Source organism: Eubalaena glacialis, chromosome 9 (genome assembly GCF_028564815.1).
Source record: "Eubalaena glacialis isolate mEubGla1 chromosome 9, mEubGla1.1.hap2.+ XY, whole genome shotgun sequence".
Lineage (NCBI taxonomy): Eukaryota > Metazoa > Chordata > Mammalia > Artiodactyla > Balaenidae > Eubalaena > Eubalaena glacialis.
In genome coordinates, this window is record NC_083724.1 from 22,965,619 (window position 1) to 22,983,370 (window position 17,752).

At 39.7% G+C, this 17,752-nt stretch overlaps 1 protein-coding gene across 2 annotated transcripts; it reads right to left on the minus strand.

The window, feature by feature from the left end:
- Positions 1-344: 344 nt before the first annotated feature.
- DNAJC25 (DnaJ heat shock protein family (Hsp40) member C25) lies at positions 345-17,293 on the minus strand. Of its 2 annotated transcripts, none has more exons than XM_061201038.1 (4): positions 16,882-17,293; positions 4,174-4,296; positions 1,859-2,329; positions 345-713 (listed from the first exon to the last, which is right to left on the minus strand). In XM_061201038.1, exons 1-4 carry the CDS (start codon positions 17,212-17,214, stop codon positions 591-593), a joined length of 1,050 nt encoding a protein of 349 aa, XP_061057021.1. In that variant the 5' UTR covers positions 17,215-17,293; the 3' UTR covers positions 345-590. The 2 variants fall into 2 exon arrangements, with proteins under 2 accessions (XP_061057021.1, XP_061057020.1); XM_061201037.1 differs by having other exon boundaries at positions 4,144-4,296.
- Positions 17,294-17,752: the final 459 nt, after the last annotated feature.

Here is a 17,752-nt window from a genome sequence, read left to right on the forward strand (position 1 = left end):
GGGAGATATTATAAAGACAGTCCAGCAGAAGACTCTCCTAGAGAGATATTTTGAACATATTTCAAACCTATAATGACTGTCATAAAGATGACATGATAGTTGAATCATTTTGCTGAAGAAGTCTGTGTCTAGAAAGACACTCAAAAGTGTAATTAAATGCTGTTATAATTTTTATGTTTTGTGAAACTATTAGAGGCCACAAAAGCAGAAAAATGTAGCACTATAACAAAATAAGGAAACACGTTTGAAGAATAAACACTTAACACGCAAAAATTTTAAATGGTATCTAATAAATTTTCATGTCAAATTTTTTAACCAAACATATAAAATTTTTAAATGGCAACTAATAAATCTTCATGTCAAATCTTTTAACAAAATCCACAAATTGATTATAAAAATTGAACAATCATAAATGTCTTATGTATAAAGTTTGAAGGGAAAGTTTAAATTTCTGCATTATTCTGTTTAATCAAATACTTGAGGAATTTTAGTTACTGCTGAGGAACAGTCAGTACATTTCTAAAATAATTCAGTTATGAAAATAGCATCACAATTAAGGTTTGGCATAGTAAGTAGCATTCCAGCAATCTTCAGTCATCCACAAACATTAGCCGTCCGGGCCCTTCATTCTTCATCCACCTCCTATATCTCTTCCATCTAGGGTCATTTGCCAGTCTTTTCTTTAGTTCCTCTTCTTGTTCCTGTTTGTAGACCTGTAAGTATAAATAAAATAAACTGACTTGACAATCCAAAGAGAAACATTTGTCATTAGCTTTATGGCATGTTTATATTTTTCAAATATAACTTTAGGTATAAGTTTCCAATGAATGTATTGGTTTGTCTTCTGAAGACCATGCACCTAAGATTACTAAGCAATTAAGCACTTTAATGTTCAGTGTTAAATAAAAAAGAATAACTTGTGCAAGAACTAGTAATTTTTTTCACTGATTTCTGTAACCTGGAAATACATTCTTTTCCTCCTTGAAATCATATATAAGCTGAGTTTAAAGGGTTTAAACATTTCCTCTCTATGACTAATGTCCAATATTAAAGAATCAACACTTTATTTTTTTAACTCTGTAAATTTAACAGATGACTTTCAGTTTTGTTGATCCTAACCAAGGAACAAAGTGACCTTATAAATACATTTGTCTCCAAATTGAACTTACAACTACTTTTATCTTCAATGATAATTACTGGTTTTTCAAAATATTTTTAACTAAAGTTCCCAAAGAAGGTTAAATAAACCACAGAGGTTAAGAACAAAGAACATCTTTCATTTCTATAACCTTTCGTGGGTATCAGTTGAAGCTAAATGGACAAGTTTTCATAACCAATTTCACAGCCATATCAAATTTCAGAAAGAAATTATTTTACTTCCAAATTTCAGGAAGTAACGACTAAGATAACCTCATGTAATACCGTGATAATTCAGCCCAGGATAGCACTCTATGACAGACAGAGTTTATTGTATAGTGGGCAGCTTCAACTACTTAAAAGTGAAAACTTATCAAATAATTTAGGAGCTACCATGTTACCTTCCATTTTTATGTTCTTTATAAGTAGGCTGAATATATCTACTTGCCAAATCATTCTGGCAATTCATAGTACAGTTTAACACAACAAATTAGACCATACTTTAAATTTTTAGCATTAGTAAATTAAAGTATTTGAAGTTCATCTTTTAAAAAGACAAATTATAGGTTAAAAACCCACTGTTCCACTACTAAATATAGTCATACAGTCAACAAAAGATCTTTCTATATTTAACTCTTCGATTTCAGAAATTTGAGCACACTTCTGTGATCCCTTGTCACATACCTAGTTTTAAGTTGGTAACGAAGGTTACAGTAATTACCTCATAATTCTCCTTTATCCAAAGCTCCCGTTTAAGAAAAGTTTCTTTCTGATGATCTTCTAGACTATCAAACTGAGACTTTGACATCTTCATAGATTTACGTATGATATATAGTCTTTCTTCTTCCCCATATTCTTTGCCTTTGATGTTAAAATTATAGATCCACCGGCAATACCAGACTATATATGAGCACAGGTGAAAGGGAGCTAAGAGAATTTGAAACAGGAGAAGGTCACGGAACTGGGGTTTCTGATAGCCTCCCTTTATATCTATTTTACTTTTTATAATGTTCTTTATGATGTTCTCCTCCTCGTCACGAATTTCCTCTTTGGACTTTTTGTTTCTGCCCTTCTCTTTGGCTTTTCTCAGCAATCCCTGCTGCTTGGCAATCTCCATGGCTTGGATACGGTACTTGGGCACTGTGGCCAGGTAGCTGATTGCCTTGTTGTAGCTGTTCCACCAGCTGAAAAACTAGAATATTTAACAAAGAAAACTGGGTCATTTTTATTACCAAAATTCATCTTGGTGAACACAACCCCCCCCCAAAACCTATTCTGATTAAAAACAGGGACCTCAAAAATCTTACTCTGTAAGTTAAAGATACAGTTGAATAATGCCCATGTGGACACGGGATCTCCAGGCCTGATAAGTCAGATAAGCCCTGAGCTGAGCCAAAAAGCCACTGATTCTCCACAGGAGACACCCAGGATCAGAGGATGGATCGGTGGAATCACATCACACCTGTTGATTTCACATCTTTACCATGTGACTCTTCCCTAGATCACAATTAAGAAATCCCTCTTCTTCTATTTTTTTTTTAAGGTTGCAGTCTACTTACTGGAGGAAGAATCGAATGGTAAAACTAGTTGGTGAGGAGTTTCTTTCAAAAAATCCCTGGGTATAGACTCAGGCAACTATAGACCATCTGCACATACCACAGTAATGCTCATCATATTCTGAACTGAAAGATTCAAATAGGTTTGAACTCTTTACTTATTTGGACAGGAAGACATTAAGTCACTTCATAAATATATTCAACCACAAAGGGTTTTATTATCAGAAAAAGTCCTACTCCTCATATAGTACCTCCACACATTTCAGCTATTTTACTGAATAAATACAGCAGTTGTACCAATAATATCCCGAAATATTACAGTAGCAATCTATTAGGAATAGCAAAAAAAAAAAAAAAAAAAAAATAGGGTATTATGTTATCTAAAACAGAAAAGTAAAATTGCCCTTCCTCTCCCTGTTGAAGAGGCAACACTACAAAAGCTGATATATTTAAAATATACAGCTTTAGTTTTCAATAGGAATTCTTTTGTCATATCGATTGAATTTCATTTCTGGGAATTAAACTGGAGAAGTAATTCTGAAACTAGCAAATTGCTTCATTCTAGTCACTTGACTTTCTTTTTTCTTCTAGAGGAGGATATGATAGGTGTGGTTAGTTGAGGAATAATAGTAGGGAAAACTCATTTCAGGCTAAACTTATATTTCTGTGATATTTTAAAACAACATAAAAAGTTACTGTAGCACTTTTAGTCTATTTCAGTGGTTTTCAAACTGAGCAGGAGTGCCCTTAGCTGCCATGGGGAAATGTGTGAGACGTTTTTGTTTGTTACAATGATGGCAAGCTCTACACTCCTGGCATTTGGTGGGTAGGTGCCAGGACTTGTTAGGCCATATTAAGGAGTTTGGAATTTTCCCCAAGTTTAATGGGAAATCATTGAAAAGTCCTATGAAAGTAGTTTGGTCCTTGAACAATGCGGGGGGGCACCACCCTCTGCAGAATCTGAGTGCAGCGTATAGTTGGCCCTCCGTATGCATGGCTCCTCCCTATCCTCCGATTCAGCCAGCCTCAGATGGTGCACTGCTGCGGTTCGGTACTGCATGTCGTGAAAAGAATCCGTGTGTAAGTGGACCACTGCAATTCCAACCCATGTTGTTCAAGGGTCACCTGTAAATGATATGATCTACTTGGCGTTCACTCTGGCTGTTGTATGGAAAATACTCTAGAGGGGGCAAGGAGAAAAAGATCTGAGTTTTTTGTTTGTTTGTTTTTGACAGTTATATAATGACATTCATGATTTCTTAGATTGCCTGCCAACAAAGATTCCAATATTATCAATTGGTTAAATAAATATTTCTCTAATATAAAAAATTAATCTCACCTGGAAGTAAAATTCTACAAAAAGGTACTTCTAGTTCAGTTTGAATGACTAGCACTAGCCACTGTGCACTCCTGCACATGCACGTAGATACACACATCCATCAATACACACCTGGAACACTGAAATAGCGCACACACTGACCAAGATCACAACTCTCACATCCACTTTAGGGGCTAAGCGCCTGCTGTAGTAGTGGTAGTAATGGCTGTAGTACTCTTCTGGGTGATCCAGCATGTAATCATAATCTTTTCGTGTTTCTTCATCCTGTAAAATAACAAGATATCCAGTTTCATAGGACAGCTCATAAAATGGTCTTAGTTAATAATCTGTTAAAGTCAAATCTAGAATTCTGTAATTATGTAATCAATCTGAATAAAAGAACAAACTGTCAAAATCAAAAAATTTCCCATAATTCCTCAAAGGGACACACAAATTTGTTTCTAGAACTTTAATACTAGGTATAAAGCATAATAAAAAAATTTCGTCAAATTCTTGAGGAGTATTAGTCCTCCTGGAAAAAATAAAAACACTTCAGTAGCAATGAACCATGCCTTTTTAGCCCGTGCTGTGGTGCTAATAAGGATGTCGCCGTGTTCTTATAATTGAAGAGCATGTTGACACCTACTCTCAGTAACTGTTGATAGAAAAAAGAATGTTTATCTCTGTTGTATATATTCACAATCATTTCCCAACCTTGTATAGAAGGTTTTCTTTTGAAAGCAATGATTAAAACAACAAAAGAGTAGACGAAACCAGTCTATGCCCTCAAAATTGAATTATGCTCATCCCAAGGAAACACTGAGACATCGATGCAGGATAATGGTCAAAGTCTAGCTTTGTGATATTAGGCAAAAATTTTAGCCTCTCTGAGCCTCACTCTTCTTCACTTGTAAATTAGAGATATTAATAGCTGCCCTACTAATTTTACAGGGTTATTTTGTATATCAGATGACATACAGTATACAAAAACAGGTTAAAAATATGTAGTATTTCACTATTATAACACATTTTCACAGCCCAGTTCATAAATAAGGTAATATATAGCTCTTTCTTTTTTTTTCTTTTTTTTTTTTTTTAATAAATTTATTTAGTTATTTATTTTGGCTGCGTTGGGTCTTTGTTGCTGTGCGCGTGGGCTTCCTCTGGTTGTGGCGAGCGGGGGCTACTCTTCGTTGCAGTGCGCGGGCTTCTCGTTGCGGTGGCTTCTCTTGTTGCATAGCACGGGCTCTAGGTGCATGGGCTTCAGTAGTTGCAGCACGTGGGCTCAGTAGTTGTGGCTCGCGGGCTCTAGAGCGCAGGCTCAGTAGTTGTGGCGCACGGGCTTAGTTGCTCCGTGGCATGTGGGATCTTCCCGGACCAGGGCTCGAACCCATGTCACCTGCATTGGCAGGCGGATTCTTAACCACTGCGCCACCAGGGAAGCCCCTGTATAGCTCTTTCTTAATCATGCAAACATGTTGAAAAAATTATAGCATTCTGAAATGCTGCTCAAATGGTCACAAATAAAGCATTTCTTAAAACCTTCTCTAATTTTAATCAGTTTCTAACAGGTATAAACGCCAATCTTTTACTGAGCTACATAGGTTGAAAAGCTACCAAACTAGGTTATGATTTGCTTTTTTTTTTAATCCCACAGGAAACCTATTTTTCAGCTTGTCTTGTTTCCAAAAAATGTTAAAGACTAAAACTACAGCAAATTCTTTACTCTCTATAAGTGAGTACAACATAAACCATCATGAAAAAAAATCTTTCTTTAACCTAGATGACTTCTTTCTATGATAAATTAATTATTCAGCATTCATAAAGTTGCAGATTATTAGCTAAACATTTCAAAATCTGCACTTAGTGCTTTGTTACCACAGAGGCGCTGGGGTCTGTTCAGGGCCTCCTCCTTTCTTTTTTTTTTAATAAATTTATTTATTTTTAATTTATTTTAATTTTATTTTTGGCTTCGTTGGGTCTTCGTTGCTGTGCGCAGGATTTCTCTAGTTATGGTGAGCGGGGGCTACTCTTCATTGCGGTGCGCAGGCTTCTCATCGCGGTGGCTTCTCTTGTTGCAGAGCATGGGCTCTCGGTGTGCGGGCTTCAGTAGTTGTGGCATGCGGGCTTCGGTAGTTGTGGCTCGCAGGCTCAGTAGTTGTGGCACACAGGCTTAGTTGCTCTGCAGCACGTGGGATATTCCCGGACCAGGGCTCGAACCCGTGTCCCCTGCATTGGCAGGTGGATTCTTAACCACTGCGCCACCAGGGAAGCCCTCAGTAACAGTTCTTACATTCAAAATATTTTTTACCTCTGACTAGAATTTGAAACTAGATGAAGTAGTATCTAGTATAATTAGATGTAAATATATTTAAAGTCTGTTCCATGGCACTGTATGGAGGGCCAATATGCGAATCATCTATTATATAAGGAAAGCTGAGCTCAGGCTGATATTATTTTCAAATTCACTCCTTGTATGTTCTCTTCCATTAGAAAAGATTTTCTCGGGAGTTCCCTGGTGGCCTACTGGTTAGGATTCCAGCCTTTCACTGCCATGGCCTGGGTTCAATCCCTGGTAGGGGAACTGAGATCCCGCAAGCTGCGTGCCACACACCTCAACTGTCAGTCCATTATTCCTCCTATAAGCCATCATCATATTCTAGAGTTTCTAACCTAAAGAGGGTAAAACGTTACAGGTCATACAGATAGCTCTGAAGACTAAAGCCTATGTCCCTTGATGTATTTCATTCTGAGTACTTCAAGACATCCTTTGAGAATTTTTCCATTCTCCCTCCATTTTTTTGCCCTTTTGGCTAATTTTATAGATATGCTCTGCTTTTGGCCTGAATTCGTTGCCTTTTAAACTCAGCCTCCCAATCTTGGCAGATGCTTTTTGAAATGTATTTCTTCAAACACGATTCTTCTCCTTGCTCCAACTAGATTACAAGTAGTTTTGAAACTAACTGCCCCCCTGAGATGAGATTCCTACAGTCCTCCAGCATCACTATCTCTGCACAGTCCATTGCCCAGTCTGACTGTCTGTACTCCTCGTGGTTGAAGTATACAGCAAGATCTGTGAGTGTCACTGAAATCTGCTCTGTGAATGTCATGCGTCTAGTGGCTGTTCTCTTGTTTGTTCATCTTAGTGAAGGTCACAGTCCATAGAATGCAGATGTCCTTCTTCAAGCTTTTCACCCATATCTTCCCCCAGAGTCACCATCTCACTGGTCCCTAGATTTGTGACTTCATCAAGTCCAGAGCTTCATTTAACAGGATGGTCAGCTAATGCTCCAGTACCAGCAACTCCAAAATTTATACCTTATGTCTAGCCTCTCTACTGTAACCAGAGCCTGCAGGGTCTATTCAGGGCCCTCTATAGTGAGTCCTCAAACTACCTCATCCCTGTAAAAGGTTTCAGGGTCAAGTCTAAATTCTCTTAGAATGGTTTTCTTTTCCTTGGGGCCACCATAATTTCATGACCCTGTTTTGGTCATGATTAGAGACAAGAAGGTCTGTGATCTCCTTGTTACAGCATTTATTCAGCCACAATCTTCTTTCTTTAATGTGTTTAAAGCTTTCTCTCCAGAATGAAGAAAATGGATTTTAGGCTGAGGCATGCATAATACACTTTACAAGGTTGCTCAAGGTTGGCACAAATTGAAGAGTTAGGGATTCTCAACAATCTAAGTCAAAGTCCTACTCTTCAGTAGCCTACTAAGTTTAGAATCAACCTAATAAGAACACAGGATACCAGGAATATTAGCAAAAAAGAAAAGACAGACTGGGATCCAATTAGAGAGTTTCACGTACATTCTTACATATTTTTACCATATATTTATTTTTAATACCATATATTTATTTTTTCTCCTACCCATCTTGGGACTAAAGTAGCCTCACAGTTTTTTTGTTTGTTCTGTCCAATGCTTCCCAGTGTCTAGTAAGGTAAGTTCAATTTTCCTTGTCATGCAACAAGGCCTCCATAACTGACCCAAACTTACCTACTTAAGAAACATCTTATCACTCTCCCTTCTTTTGCCCATAGCAAACATTCAGAGAGCAATTTCTGGAATTTGGTGTGTTCTTCAAGTACAGCATGCTCTTTTATATCTATGACTGAACAGATAATTATTCACTTTAACTCAAATGCCCAAGCCTTTCTTCCAACCTCATGAGCTCCTATTAATCCTTTAGAACATAAACATTAGTAGACAGATTTAGACCACTCTTATTACACTTATTACCTATTTATTATAGCACTTATCACATTGTAATCATCAGTTTTTTTCCTTTCCTTGAATGAGAACTTCTAGAAGGCAGGTAGGGTGATTCCTTAATCTCTGTATATCCAAGGCCTAGCACAGTGCCTGGCATTCAATAAATATCATTTCAAAACTGAATGAAATTTTATAAAGGCTCTCCCTCACTACAGACATCTCTCCAGCCACACAGGTCTCCACCTCACCAGGAAGGTGAGACAGGTGATTATGCCACAAAAACTTGGGCTTGGCAGAAATGACTGCTTGATTTCATAGCTTATGAAGATATGCTAATGTGGCTAAAATAGCTTAAACCTTAAAACAGTGTAATATCTTACCTTTCAATAAGGTAGTACTTTTTCTTTCAGCAATTTTGTGGATCTTAAGGTCCCAGGGTCAGGAGATTCCAACTTCTTTCCAAAACCAAAACCTTTATACTTGTTTCTTCCTCCTCTCTGTCCTGAGCCTTGACAAGCAGGGCAATAAGCTCCTTGTTTCTAATCTCTACAGGAAAAAATGGTGCTTCTGCTGGTGTCCACTCCACTCCCAATCCTCTTGGGCATATGCAGGAGGACTGGAACATAACCACCAATATCTAGATCAGAAGTGAACAAGAGGAAACCCACAAGCAAAGAAAGCACTGAATCCTTCCTTCTCTTATGAAAATGATCGTTCCCCCCTCCCCAGAGGCAAAAATATATTATGTTCTTGTCCTTGAAAGAAATAATGAATTGTTTGATTTCAATAAACATAAATTGCAATAATTAGATATTGCAGCCAGTTTCACTTTAAAAATCTTCGATTATACAAATAATAGAAACCATTTAGGATGGCAAAGGCCAAGAATCAATAATATATGAAAATATAGTAATAGTTTGTTCATTCTTAAATATATATAGTAATCCTGTTTTTAAGAGAAATACACACACAAATGATCCTTTAAAAAAATAACATCTGTTCCCCTAAATTTTTTTCCAGGCCATTACACCCTACTAAAGAGGAAGAAAGTTAACTGCTCTGAGTTTTCATTTCTCTTCCTGTTCCCTACCCACCAGCCACTCGTGCAACTATCTTCTACGTCTTCTCTTCTCAGTCTACATGTGGTCATAGCAATTTCCATCATTTGCAGTATCACCTATATATCATATACGAGTGACACACAGATCTGTTTTCCCTGCTCCTACTATTTTCAGATACCTCCTGAACACTTCCTAAATGTAACATAAATATCTCAAATTCAACATGCTCAAAACCCAAATCTGCTCCTGTGTCTCAGTTAACGGTATCACCATCTACTTGGTTACCTGAGCTTTAAAAAACCTTAGTTATTTTCAGTTCAGCAAATAGTTATGCAGGGCCTTAAGCCATGTGCTGAGCACAAAGGAGGATAAAAAAACAAATAAATTAAGGACCTGGCCTCAATAACTCTCCCATCTACAAGAAGAATCTAGCAAGCAAGAAGAGCACAATTCAATGTACTAAGGACTAACTCTGCCTGAGACCACTGGTAATGGGATTCACAGAAGACATGAAATGAGTGCTAGATCCTGAAAAGCAAGTAAGATGTGGTAAAATTTGTTCCAGGCAAGGGGAACAGCAAGTGTTAAGGTACAGAAGCATCAGTGTATAGAACAGATTCAGTGAAGCTTAAGCACTGGGAAAGTTTAGGGAAGAAAGGAGTAGTAAATGTGGCCAGGAAGATAGGTTTGGATAAGAACCACAGGGGATCTTATATGCCATGCTAAAGTGTTAGGGTGTTACTGTCTGTGCTATTCAAACATAAAATGTTTTCGAGTATGAGAAAAATAAATAGCATTGAGTAGAAGTGTATATTTTGGGATGATAACTCTGATAGTATTGTAAAGAAAGGAATGAGGGAGAAACAGATTTTAGAGACTAAGAAGTAGAACAAATAGGACTTAGTGATTAAAGGGGTACAGGAATCAATCATGTTGAGCATGAGAGTGATGTTTCTAATTATAGTCACTGTGTGAACCATGTTATTCTAAGAATAAAGGAAGAGGACAGCAAGTGTGGAGAAGAGGCAGGGGAAAATTGTGGAAGATTTTGAAATGGGGAGGAAAGAAAATTACTGGATAGCTTTTCAATGCCTGGAGCCTCCAAGGATTATCTATTCCTGTAGGAGGGGTGTGCCTTTATTTGTCTTTGAAAAGTCTATTTTAACTTTGTAGAGAAAGAAGTAACTTGTGGAAAACTGGAAGTAATGCAAATAATTCTTATTCACAAAAAGACAAATCGTGACCAGTGGAATTAAGGCAACTGATAACTGCCTTGTCATACTGACCAGTATTACAGGCATTTCAGCACTCCTTGTCTTGACTGTAAACTGTGTGGCACTTTTTCTCTTTTGAACCAGTTTTAATATCTTACTGGTTCCCTCATTAATTAATGAGTTAAATAAAATCGTTGACACATGTTCATTTTGTATTTGTACAAGAGTCAACCTCTTTTAAAATTTATGCTTTAACAAAGAAAACAGGATTAGTTTCATGTGTAATTTTGGGTACCTGTGCTACAAATGAGAGACAATTGAAAAATATGAACCTAGAGAATACACGAATTTCAGGGTTGTCAAGGATGTAGTTGAGTTTCATCAGGACGAGCTTAGAAAATAAAAAGAAAAGAGTACCCAAAGGACAGGACTCTAAGGAAATGCAATGTTTAAGGTGAAGGCAGAGGAAAAGAAATACATGGCTAGAAAGCTTGGAGAAGGGGGAGAGCATTACATGAAGGGAGTCAAGGGAGAACAGCTTAAAGAACTACGTGGTCAACCTCAAATGCCACAAATAGTTCCAACAGGAAGAGCAGCCCTCTGATCTGATGCTTAGAGCATCACTATTCATCTTAGGAAGAACAGCTCCAGAACGTGTGCTGATGCACATGTCAGTCTATGACAGTTTAAATGAAAGGGGGATGAGGAAGTAAGGATGGCCAACAATGAAGAAAGAAGAAAAATTGACCGTAGCTTTAAAAGAAGCAAAATTAAGGAATGAGAAATGAACCAAATAAGAGATTCTTAAGTTACCAAAGAGGAATGATGAGATTCCAGAAGACTAAGATGGAAATAAAATGAGTTCAGCCAAGAATACCTTCCTGCCTTCCCCCAACCCATCTTCCATATTATTTCCAGAACTTTCTTTCTGCAACAAACATCAGATTGTGTTACTTATGCACTTTAAAACCTCTGGTAACTTCAATACGTCAGGTTCACATGCCTGAACACAGCTTAAAGGGTCGATCCCAAACTATTTCCAGTCTCCTGAAACATTCTCCCTACCATGCACCTGACAGGCTTCTAACCTAGAAATAGTAGATCCCCTACAGTCTCTAAAAATACAGTAAGGGTCTTTGTGCTGTGAATATCTCAAAATATTCTGTTTACCCATGATAAATTTGCACAAGCAAAATTAAAACGTCAAGTGCTTAGTTTCTGGCTAGAATTATATCAACTCAGTAGTTTTTCTGTTACTCGAAAAAGCTCTGATGTGTTGTTGATACCATCATGTGTCAGGTAGTCACAGCACTAGATTTAAACACATCTGGTGTATAATCAACCTTGGCCATAAGTAGGGAATAACAGGTGAAATTAAGGGATGAGTAAAAAATAAACAACACTTATGGGTTCACAGCAGAAATAGCAAATGTGGCACATAAGGTACCACACCCTTCTTCTGGGCCCATGGGAGAACAGTTTAACATGCCATCTTTTCCACTAAACCCAGACAAGGCCCCCAAATTTACAAGTGTTACATGGAGTCGAGACCAATTACAGTGGGCATGTGAAATGAAAATTATCTGCCATCAAGCTTACTTAACTTGGCTGTTTATCAGCATCACAACTGTAATAGAAATTTACATCATTTCTATTAGTTTTATGAATACCCAATTATTATGAATGACTGATTAAAATCTGGATCGATGCTGGAAAAGAAAAACAGTAATACCAATAAGTGCAGTTAATTTTTTTCCTCCAAAACGAAGAGTCCCTGGGAAAAGCATAATAAAAGTGATCCTACATCTCATTCCTGGAACAAGCCTTGCACGCTCATGACTCCATGTTTTCGTGGATGAAGACTTTTCTCTACCAGAAATGTCCCTCCACAGTCAACCTTGGTGACTGTTCTAGATCCAGATCAAAGAGTACATTCTTCTCCAATCCCCTGAGAAGAAATAATTGTGTTCTCTCAGTGCTGCAATATAACGTACACGTTTTTATTATATAACTTAGATAAATAATAACCAAACAATAAGTATCTGTATCCTTCTTATATTAAAAGCTTAAAGGCAGGAACTGTGCCATTTTCAGTGTTATGGTCTCCTCCCCCAGCACCTGTGTCAGTACCAGTTAGAGGAAGGGTTAAGCGAATATACAAAGGGAGAACAATAAACAGTAACCATAACAGGGCAGGGAGTTCATAATCCCCTTTTTGTCAAATCATTCTTAAGTGCTAAAGCCCTGCCACATCAACCAGACTGATAAAAAAAAACTGACATGTTCCTGTGACTTCCCTGCCAAGACAAGGCTGGAGGAGCAGAAGTCTCTCTCTACACATCCCTTCAGTTTATCAGATAACCTGCACGCCAGTAATACCTCCAAGACCTTTTCTATGTTCTTCTCTCATGATCTTGCAAAATGCTGTCAAACTCTACCATTTTCTACCAATTACAGTTTTTCTAAGTGCATCCTTACCACCTATTCCCTCATCTGCTTATTTCTATGCCATCCTTCTCATTTTATCTAATTCATCCAGTTCGTATCTATATCAAAAATAATTAATGTTCTTAAAAACCCTGAGAAAATAATTTCTCCTTAAAAACAGAAGTATAATTTTTCTCTCATGCAGGAATTTTTCATTCATACCCATCCAATCTACTTTATCTGTACCACTCTTTAAAACTACAATTAATTTGGGGTAAAATGCCAAAGTAGGCTTCACATAACAATGTCAAAACGCCAGAAATCCACTTTCGATTTCCATCCTATCTGAATCTATCTCCAGATAGGAGTTTTTATTTTACAAGCATTCATTATCTATGTGCCAGACACTGTGCTAGGTGCCATGGATATACATGCAAAAATGAAGTTTAGTGGAGAGGGGAGAAGGGCTACTCAGGATTTACAGTGCAGTGTGATAAGTGCTATATCCACATAAAAAGATCCAATGTTGACACAGCGAGTGACAGTCTGTTTACTTAACTTCCAAAGTCCACGTGTCCCTGAATCCCCAGTAGTCAAATACACTAAATAGTTATTTCACCGTCTTAACTCATATTATGAAACAAATATAAAGCAGTGTGTGAAATCATAATGGTTTCAAGTCCTGCTGAGATCTAGAGGTTTAAGTTATTTGAGAACATGAACTAAGCATGACTTGGTAAAAGCATCTGACAAGTCCCTTTGCCTTCCATTATTACCCATCCTTCTTTTTCTGGTTTTTCTCAATCTCTCTATTCACAGGTAGAATCTCTGTTGCTATGAAAACAATGACCAACTGTGATAATATCTCCTTGCCTGACCAACTGCATTTAAATCATGTTAGTATCCTTATTTTTTAACAATTTCCATCTAAAAAGACTCTCTCTCAAAGAGGCATTTTTTTAACCAAGACAACTTCAGAGTCATAAATCCACTATATCTTACACAAATATAATTCTCATTTTGGTTATTCAGAGATGCTTGGTTGTTATAAGTTTTGATGGAACACCACTGTAAGATTATAATGAGGATATAGTATAGCTTTTTATATCATACATGTTAAAAATGCTAAGAGACTTGAACAGACCAAGAATAAGAAATTAAGAAGGTTATCAAAAAATTATGGGGAGAGCAAAAAGGCTCCTGGCTCCAATGAATTTACAACTAATTTATTTCAGATTTCACAAAAGAAACAATTTCTGTTAGATACACTGTTCCAGAGATGGAATCTACCTGGGCATTCTACAAAGCAAATATAGAATCAACTTTTCCCTCCATATGCCAGCAATAACTGAACATGGCTGTGAAGGAGGACACAGTATTCCCAAGGCCCTCCCTCCTTTTCAGCTCTCACAGGGTTTATTGCTATTCTTTATGGAGAAATATATACCGTATAACAAAAAGAGCAAATAGAAATGAAATGTGGTCCCAGGTCTGCAGTTGCTGCCCCCATGAGATGATATATGGAATTTCAGGTAGGCTTCTGCGGCTCATCTTCATTCCAGAGCCACTGGAACTTATCAGCTTCTCCCACTATTCTATCTGACCTGTTTGTAGTAAAGGCCAGGTGGACCTCTTATCCCTCACAAGCCCTCTTTCCAGTCTGTGGATATAATCCAAGCAAAACAGTGGTTACATCCCTGTTGCCTCAAGGGGATGACCCCAGTTTATCAGATATCTGCATTACCCAGAAATGATATCTTCTGGCAACCTTCTCACAATTCTCCATTATGACAGCAATAAAATCAGACCACCCTGTTTGTTTTTAGTAACTTCTTCCACACATGGTAAGTCAAAGTCCTTTTCCTTATTCCAGGAGAGAGCATCTGCAATGAAGTTTTTTAAAAAGTTTCTGAAGGTGTTACACTTGGAAGTGGAATCCCTATCTATCTCTATAAATTTAACATGGGAGTTTTCATAGAGCTCAACTAAGTCTGATTTCCATGGGTCCAAACTAAGCCCAGACAGCCCTTTTCTCTCACAGATAATTTTCTTTCTCCTGCAGTAATAATGAGTGGGGTTGGGGAAACTATAGAACACTCTCTCCCACCCTCCATCAGTGCAACTCCAATTCTAGTTTCCTGTTTGGAGGCATTTGCAGCTACCGCAAACCTGTCCCAATCAAGAGTAAGTGTTACTTTCTCCAGACATACTAGTTTTTAACTGCCTCAAAGTTCCTTGTTCTTGAGTGGACAAATTATTTTATTGAGCTTTTTGTTAGCTGACAAATCAGTGCTAAACTTGTAGCAGCATTTAGAGGCAACCATTACAGCCAGATCAGCCTCTGAATTTGTCTCTTCGAGAAAATGGCAAGAACATTTAGAGTCCTGGGATTCCTCCCAGCCGGATTTTCTACGGTCTCTATTTTTTGGCACTTTTTTTCAAAGTTCTTACTACCGTGCTCACCGTTTTCATGCCAAATCTACCAATCTCCAACCCCAGCAGAAGGCAACAGTCGCCACTGTTTCCGCTGCCTCTCTTCTGGAAGTTCTCCACCTGCCCAGTGCTCTCCCTCTTGTGCCACGAGGGCTTTGGAGGACCAGTGGCAACCCTTCTGGATGCTCGTCTGGACCACTATCTTTCCTCACTGCAGAAAAGCAGACTGGAGCTTCAGATGCTGGGCTACCTTGAATGAAGTTCTTTCCCATCTTTCTGAAGTCTTTGCTCAATCACTCTCTATCCAAAATAATAGGCAACCAAGCCCTCTGGCCTCAGCACTTTCCCAAACCCCCCATTCCTCAGTTAACTGCCAATAAAAATTACAATCTCACCAGTGCTGGTGAGAATTTAGTGAATTTTATGACTCCATATTATCCAAACTGCTCTGGAAAGTAAGCCATGAACTCCTTGACTCAGTATTTTCAGCTCTGGAAATCTAACCTGGAAAAATAATCCATGGTTAAATTATAGCATACCCACTCAAAGTAGTCACTAAAAGCAGACGATACAGCAACATGGAAAACTCTGCCTCATAAAGAAAAGAAAAGAAAAAAAAAAGTACCCTACAACTGCAACTGCTGTTGCATTAGCATGATGGGGCCCTTGAAGCAGTAACACTTCCACCAAATGTGATTTGTACTTAGTGATTTCTTATGGTTTGCTTTTCCCAGCAGTAGAAGAAAACAGGATCAGGCTAAATCTCCCCATCCCCACAAGACTCAATAAAACCTTTGGCAAATGACTACACATATACTCACAAAATATTTCCTACTAGAAATTCTCAGTCTTGAAACCCAAGTCATTAAGCACCTATTTGCAGGTCCTGTATAGGGGGTTTCTCATTTATCATTTAACCTCATAACAACCCGTGGAGCAGGTATCATGGCCTTAATTGTGCCTATGAAGAAACAGGTACTTTGACATACTAAGTCACTATCCAAGGTCACACAGGGGTGTTCAGAGCCGGAGTCAAACATCCGGTGTTGTTCTTAGTATTTTTCTACATCCTTAAACCCAAGCTAAATGTCACAATTAATACCATCCCCAGAAACCAAGTTTCTGTCAACTCAAATTCAGGCATCTCACTGTCACTGGAGCCCTTTCCTGCGTTCTATCACAGATCTTGGTAATAATAATCACCCTGCTTTCCGAGAGTGAGCTGCACGTTATTAAAACATTTTCACTAAATCGTAAGAAGCCCAAAGCTTTGCATAAAAAAGACTGTAACAAAAAGGAGGGGGCTGGCTGCCCTCCAAGACCGAGGGGGTTCCCATCTTTGTCAGTGGGCCGTATGCGCTCTCTCACGTGGGGAAGCACGAGCATCCTAAGGGTGGTGGCGGTGGTCGCGCCCGGCGCCGAAGTCACAGGGAGCCTCGCTCCACGGGCCAGGGGCCGAAGGGGCCACGCCGCGCGCTTCGCCAGCGGGTCCTCGCAGCCCATCCGCGCCCCCAGGCTTACCTTAAGAGTCTCGTAGGCGGTGGCCACCAGCAGGAAGGCCTCCTCCGCGCTCTCCGGCGTCCGTCCGGGGCCCTCGTCGCCGGGCTCGGGCCGGTAGCGGTCGGGGTGGTAGCGCCGAGCCAGCTGGCGGTAGGCCCGCGCGATCTCCGCCTTGCCCGCCGTGCGGCTCACCCCCAGCACCTCGTAGCAGTCCCGCGTGCCGCAGTAGAGCCCTTCCACCAGGGCCGCCGCGGGCCGCGGCAGCAGCACCGCCAGCAGCAGGGGCGGCAGCAGCACCAACCAGCGCCGGCCGGTAGCGCCGGCTCCCCGGCGCAGAGCGATCGGCGTCGCCATCCCGGCTGGGCCACGGCTCCACCAGCCCAGCCGCACCCCGGCACTCCACCGCGCGCCCGGCTGGGCTGCTGGACCCAGATCCACGTCAGCACGCGGCGCCTCCGCGCAGGCGCACCGGGCGCGGCTGCCTCAACCACTTCCGTCACGACCGTTGCTAGGGGAGCAGGACGCTTCAGCCTCCCGGCTGCTTCCGCTGTCTGTGAACGCGTTCCTAGTCCCAGCAGCTAGAGGATTTGTCCTCAGTTGGACGGACCTAAAGGATGTCTCTGTGTCTGAGGTGCACTTAACCAGTGTATGCAGAGTGCTTTACTGTCCACAGTGCCCTTCCCAAGCAATCTTTTAGGCATCATGACTTCGTTTGCTGCCATTGGTAGGTAGTCTGGCTCTCTTGCCCTCTAGTTATCAGCCTCAAGATGTGTGCCCAGGGTTTTAAAGCTGGGTCTCAGCCCCGACTCCGTCTCACTAACTCCATTCTCCCTTTCCAAAAGGAAGTTTAACTTAGAGATTCTAGGCGCTCTCTGCCTTAAAGTTCATGGCC

Excerpts from the sequence above, each read along its gene's own strand:
- DNAJC25 (XM_061201037.1), bottom strand. The coding sequence starts at position 17,214 with ATGGCGACGCCGATCGCTCTGCGCCGGGGAGCCGGCGCTACCGGCCGG. Across the intron at positions 4,297-16,881 it reads CCGCCTACGAGACTCTTAAG|GATGAAGAAACACGAAAAGA; the intron begins GTAAGCCTGGGG and ends GTTATTTTACAG. Across the intron at positions 714-1,858 it reads GGATAAAGGAGAATTATGAG|GTCTACAAACAGGAACAAGA; the intron begins GTAATTACTGTA and ends TTATACTTACAG.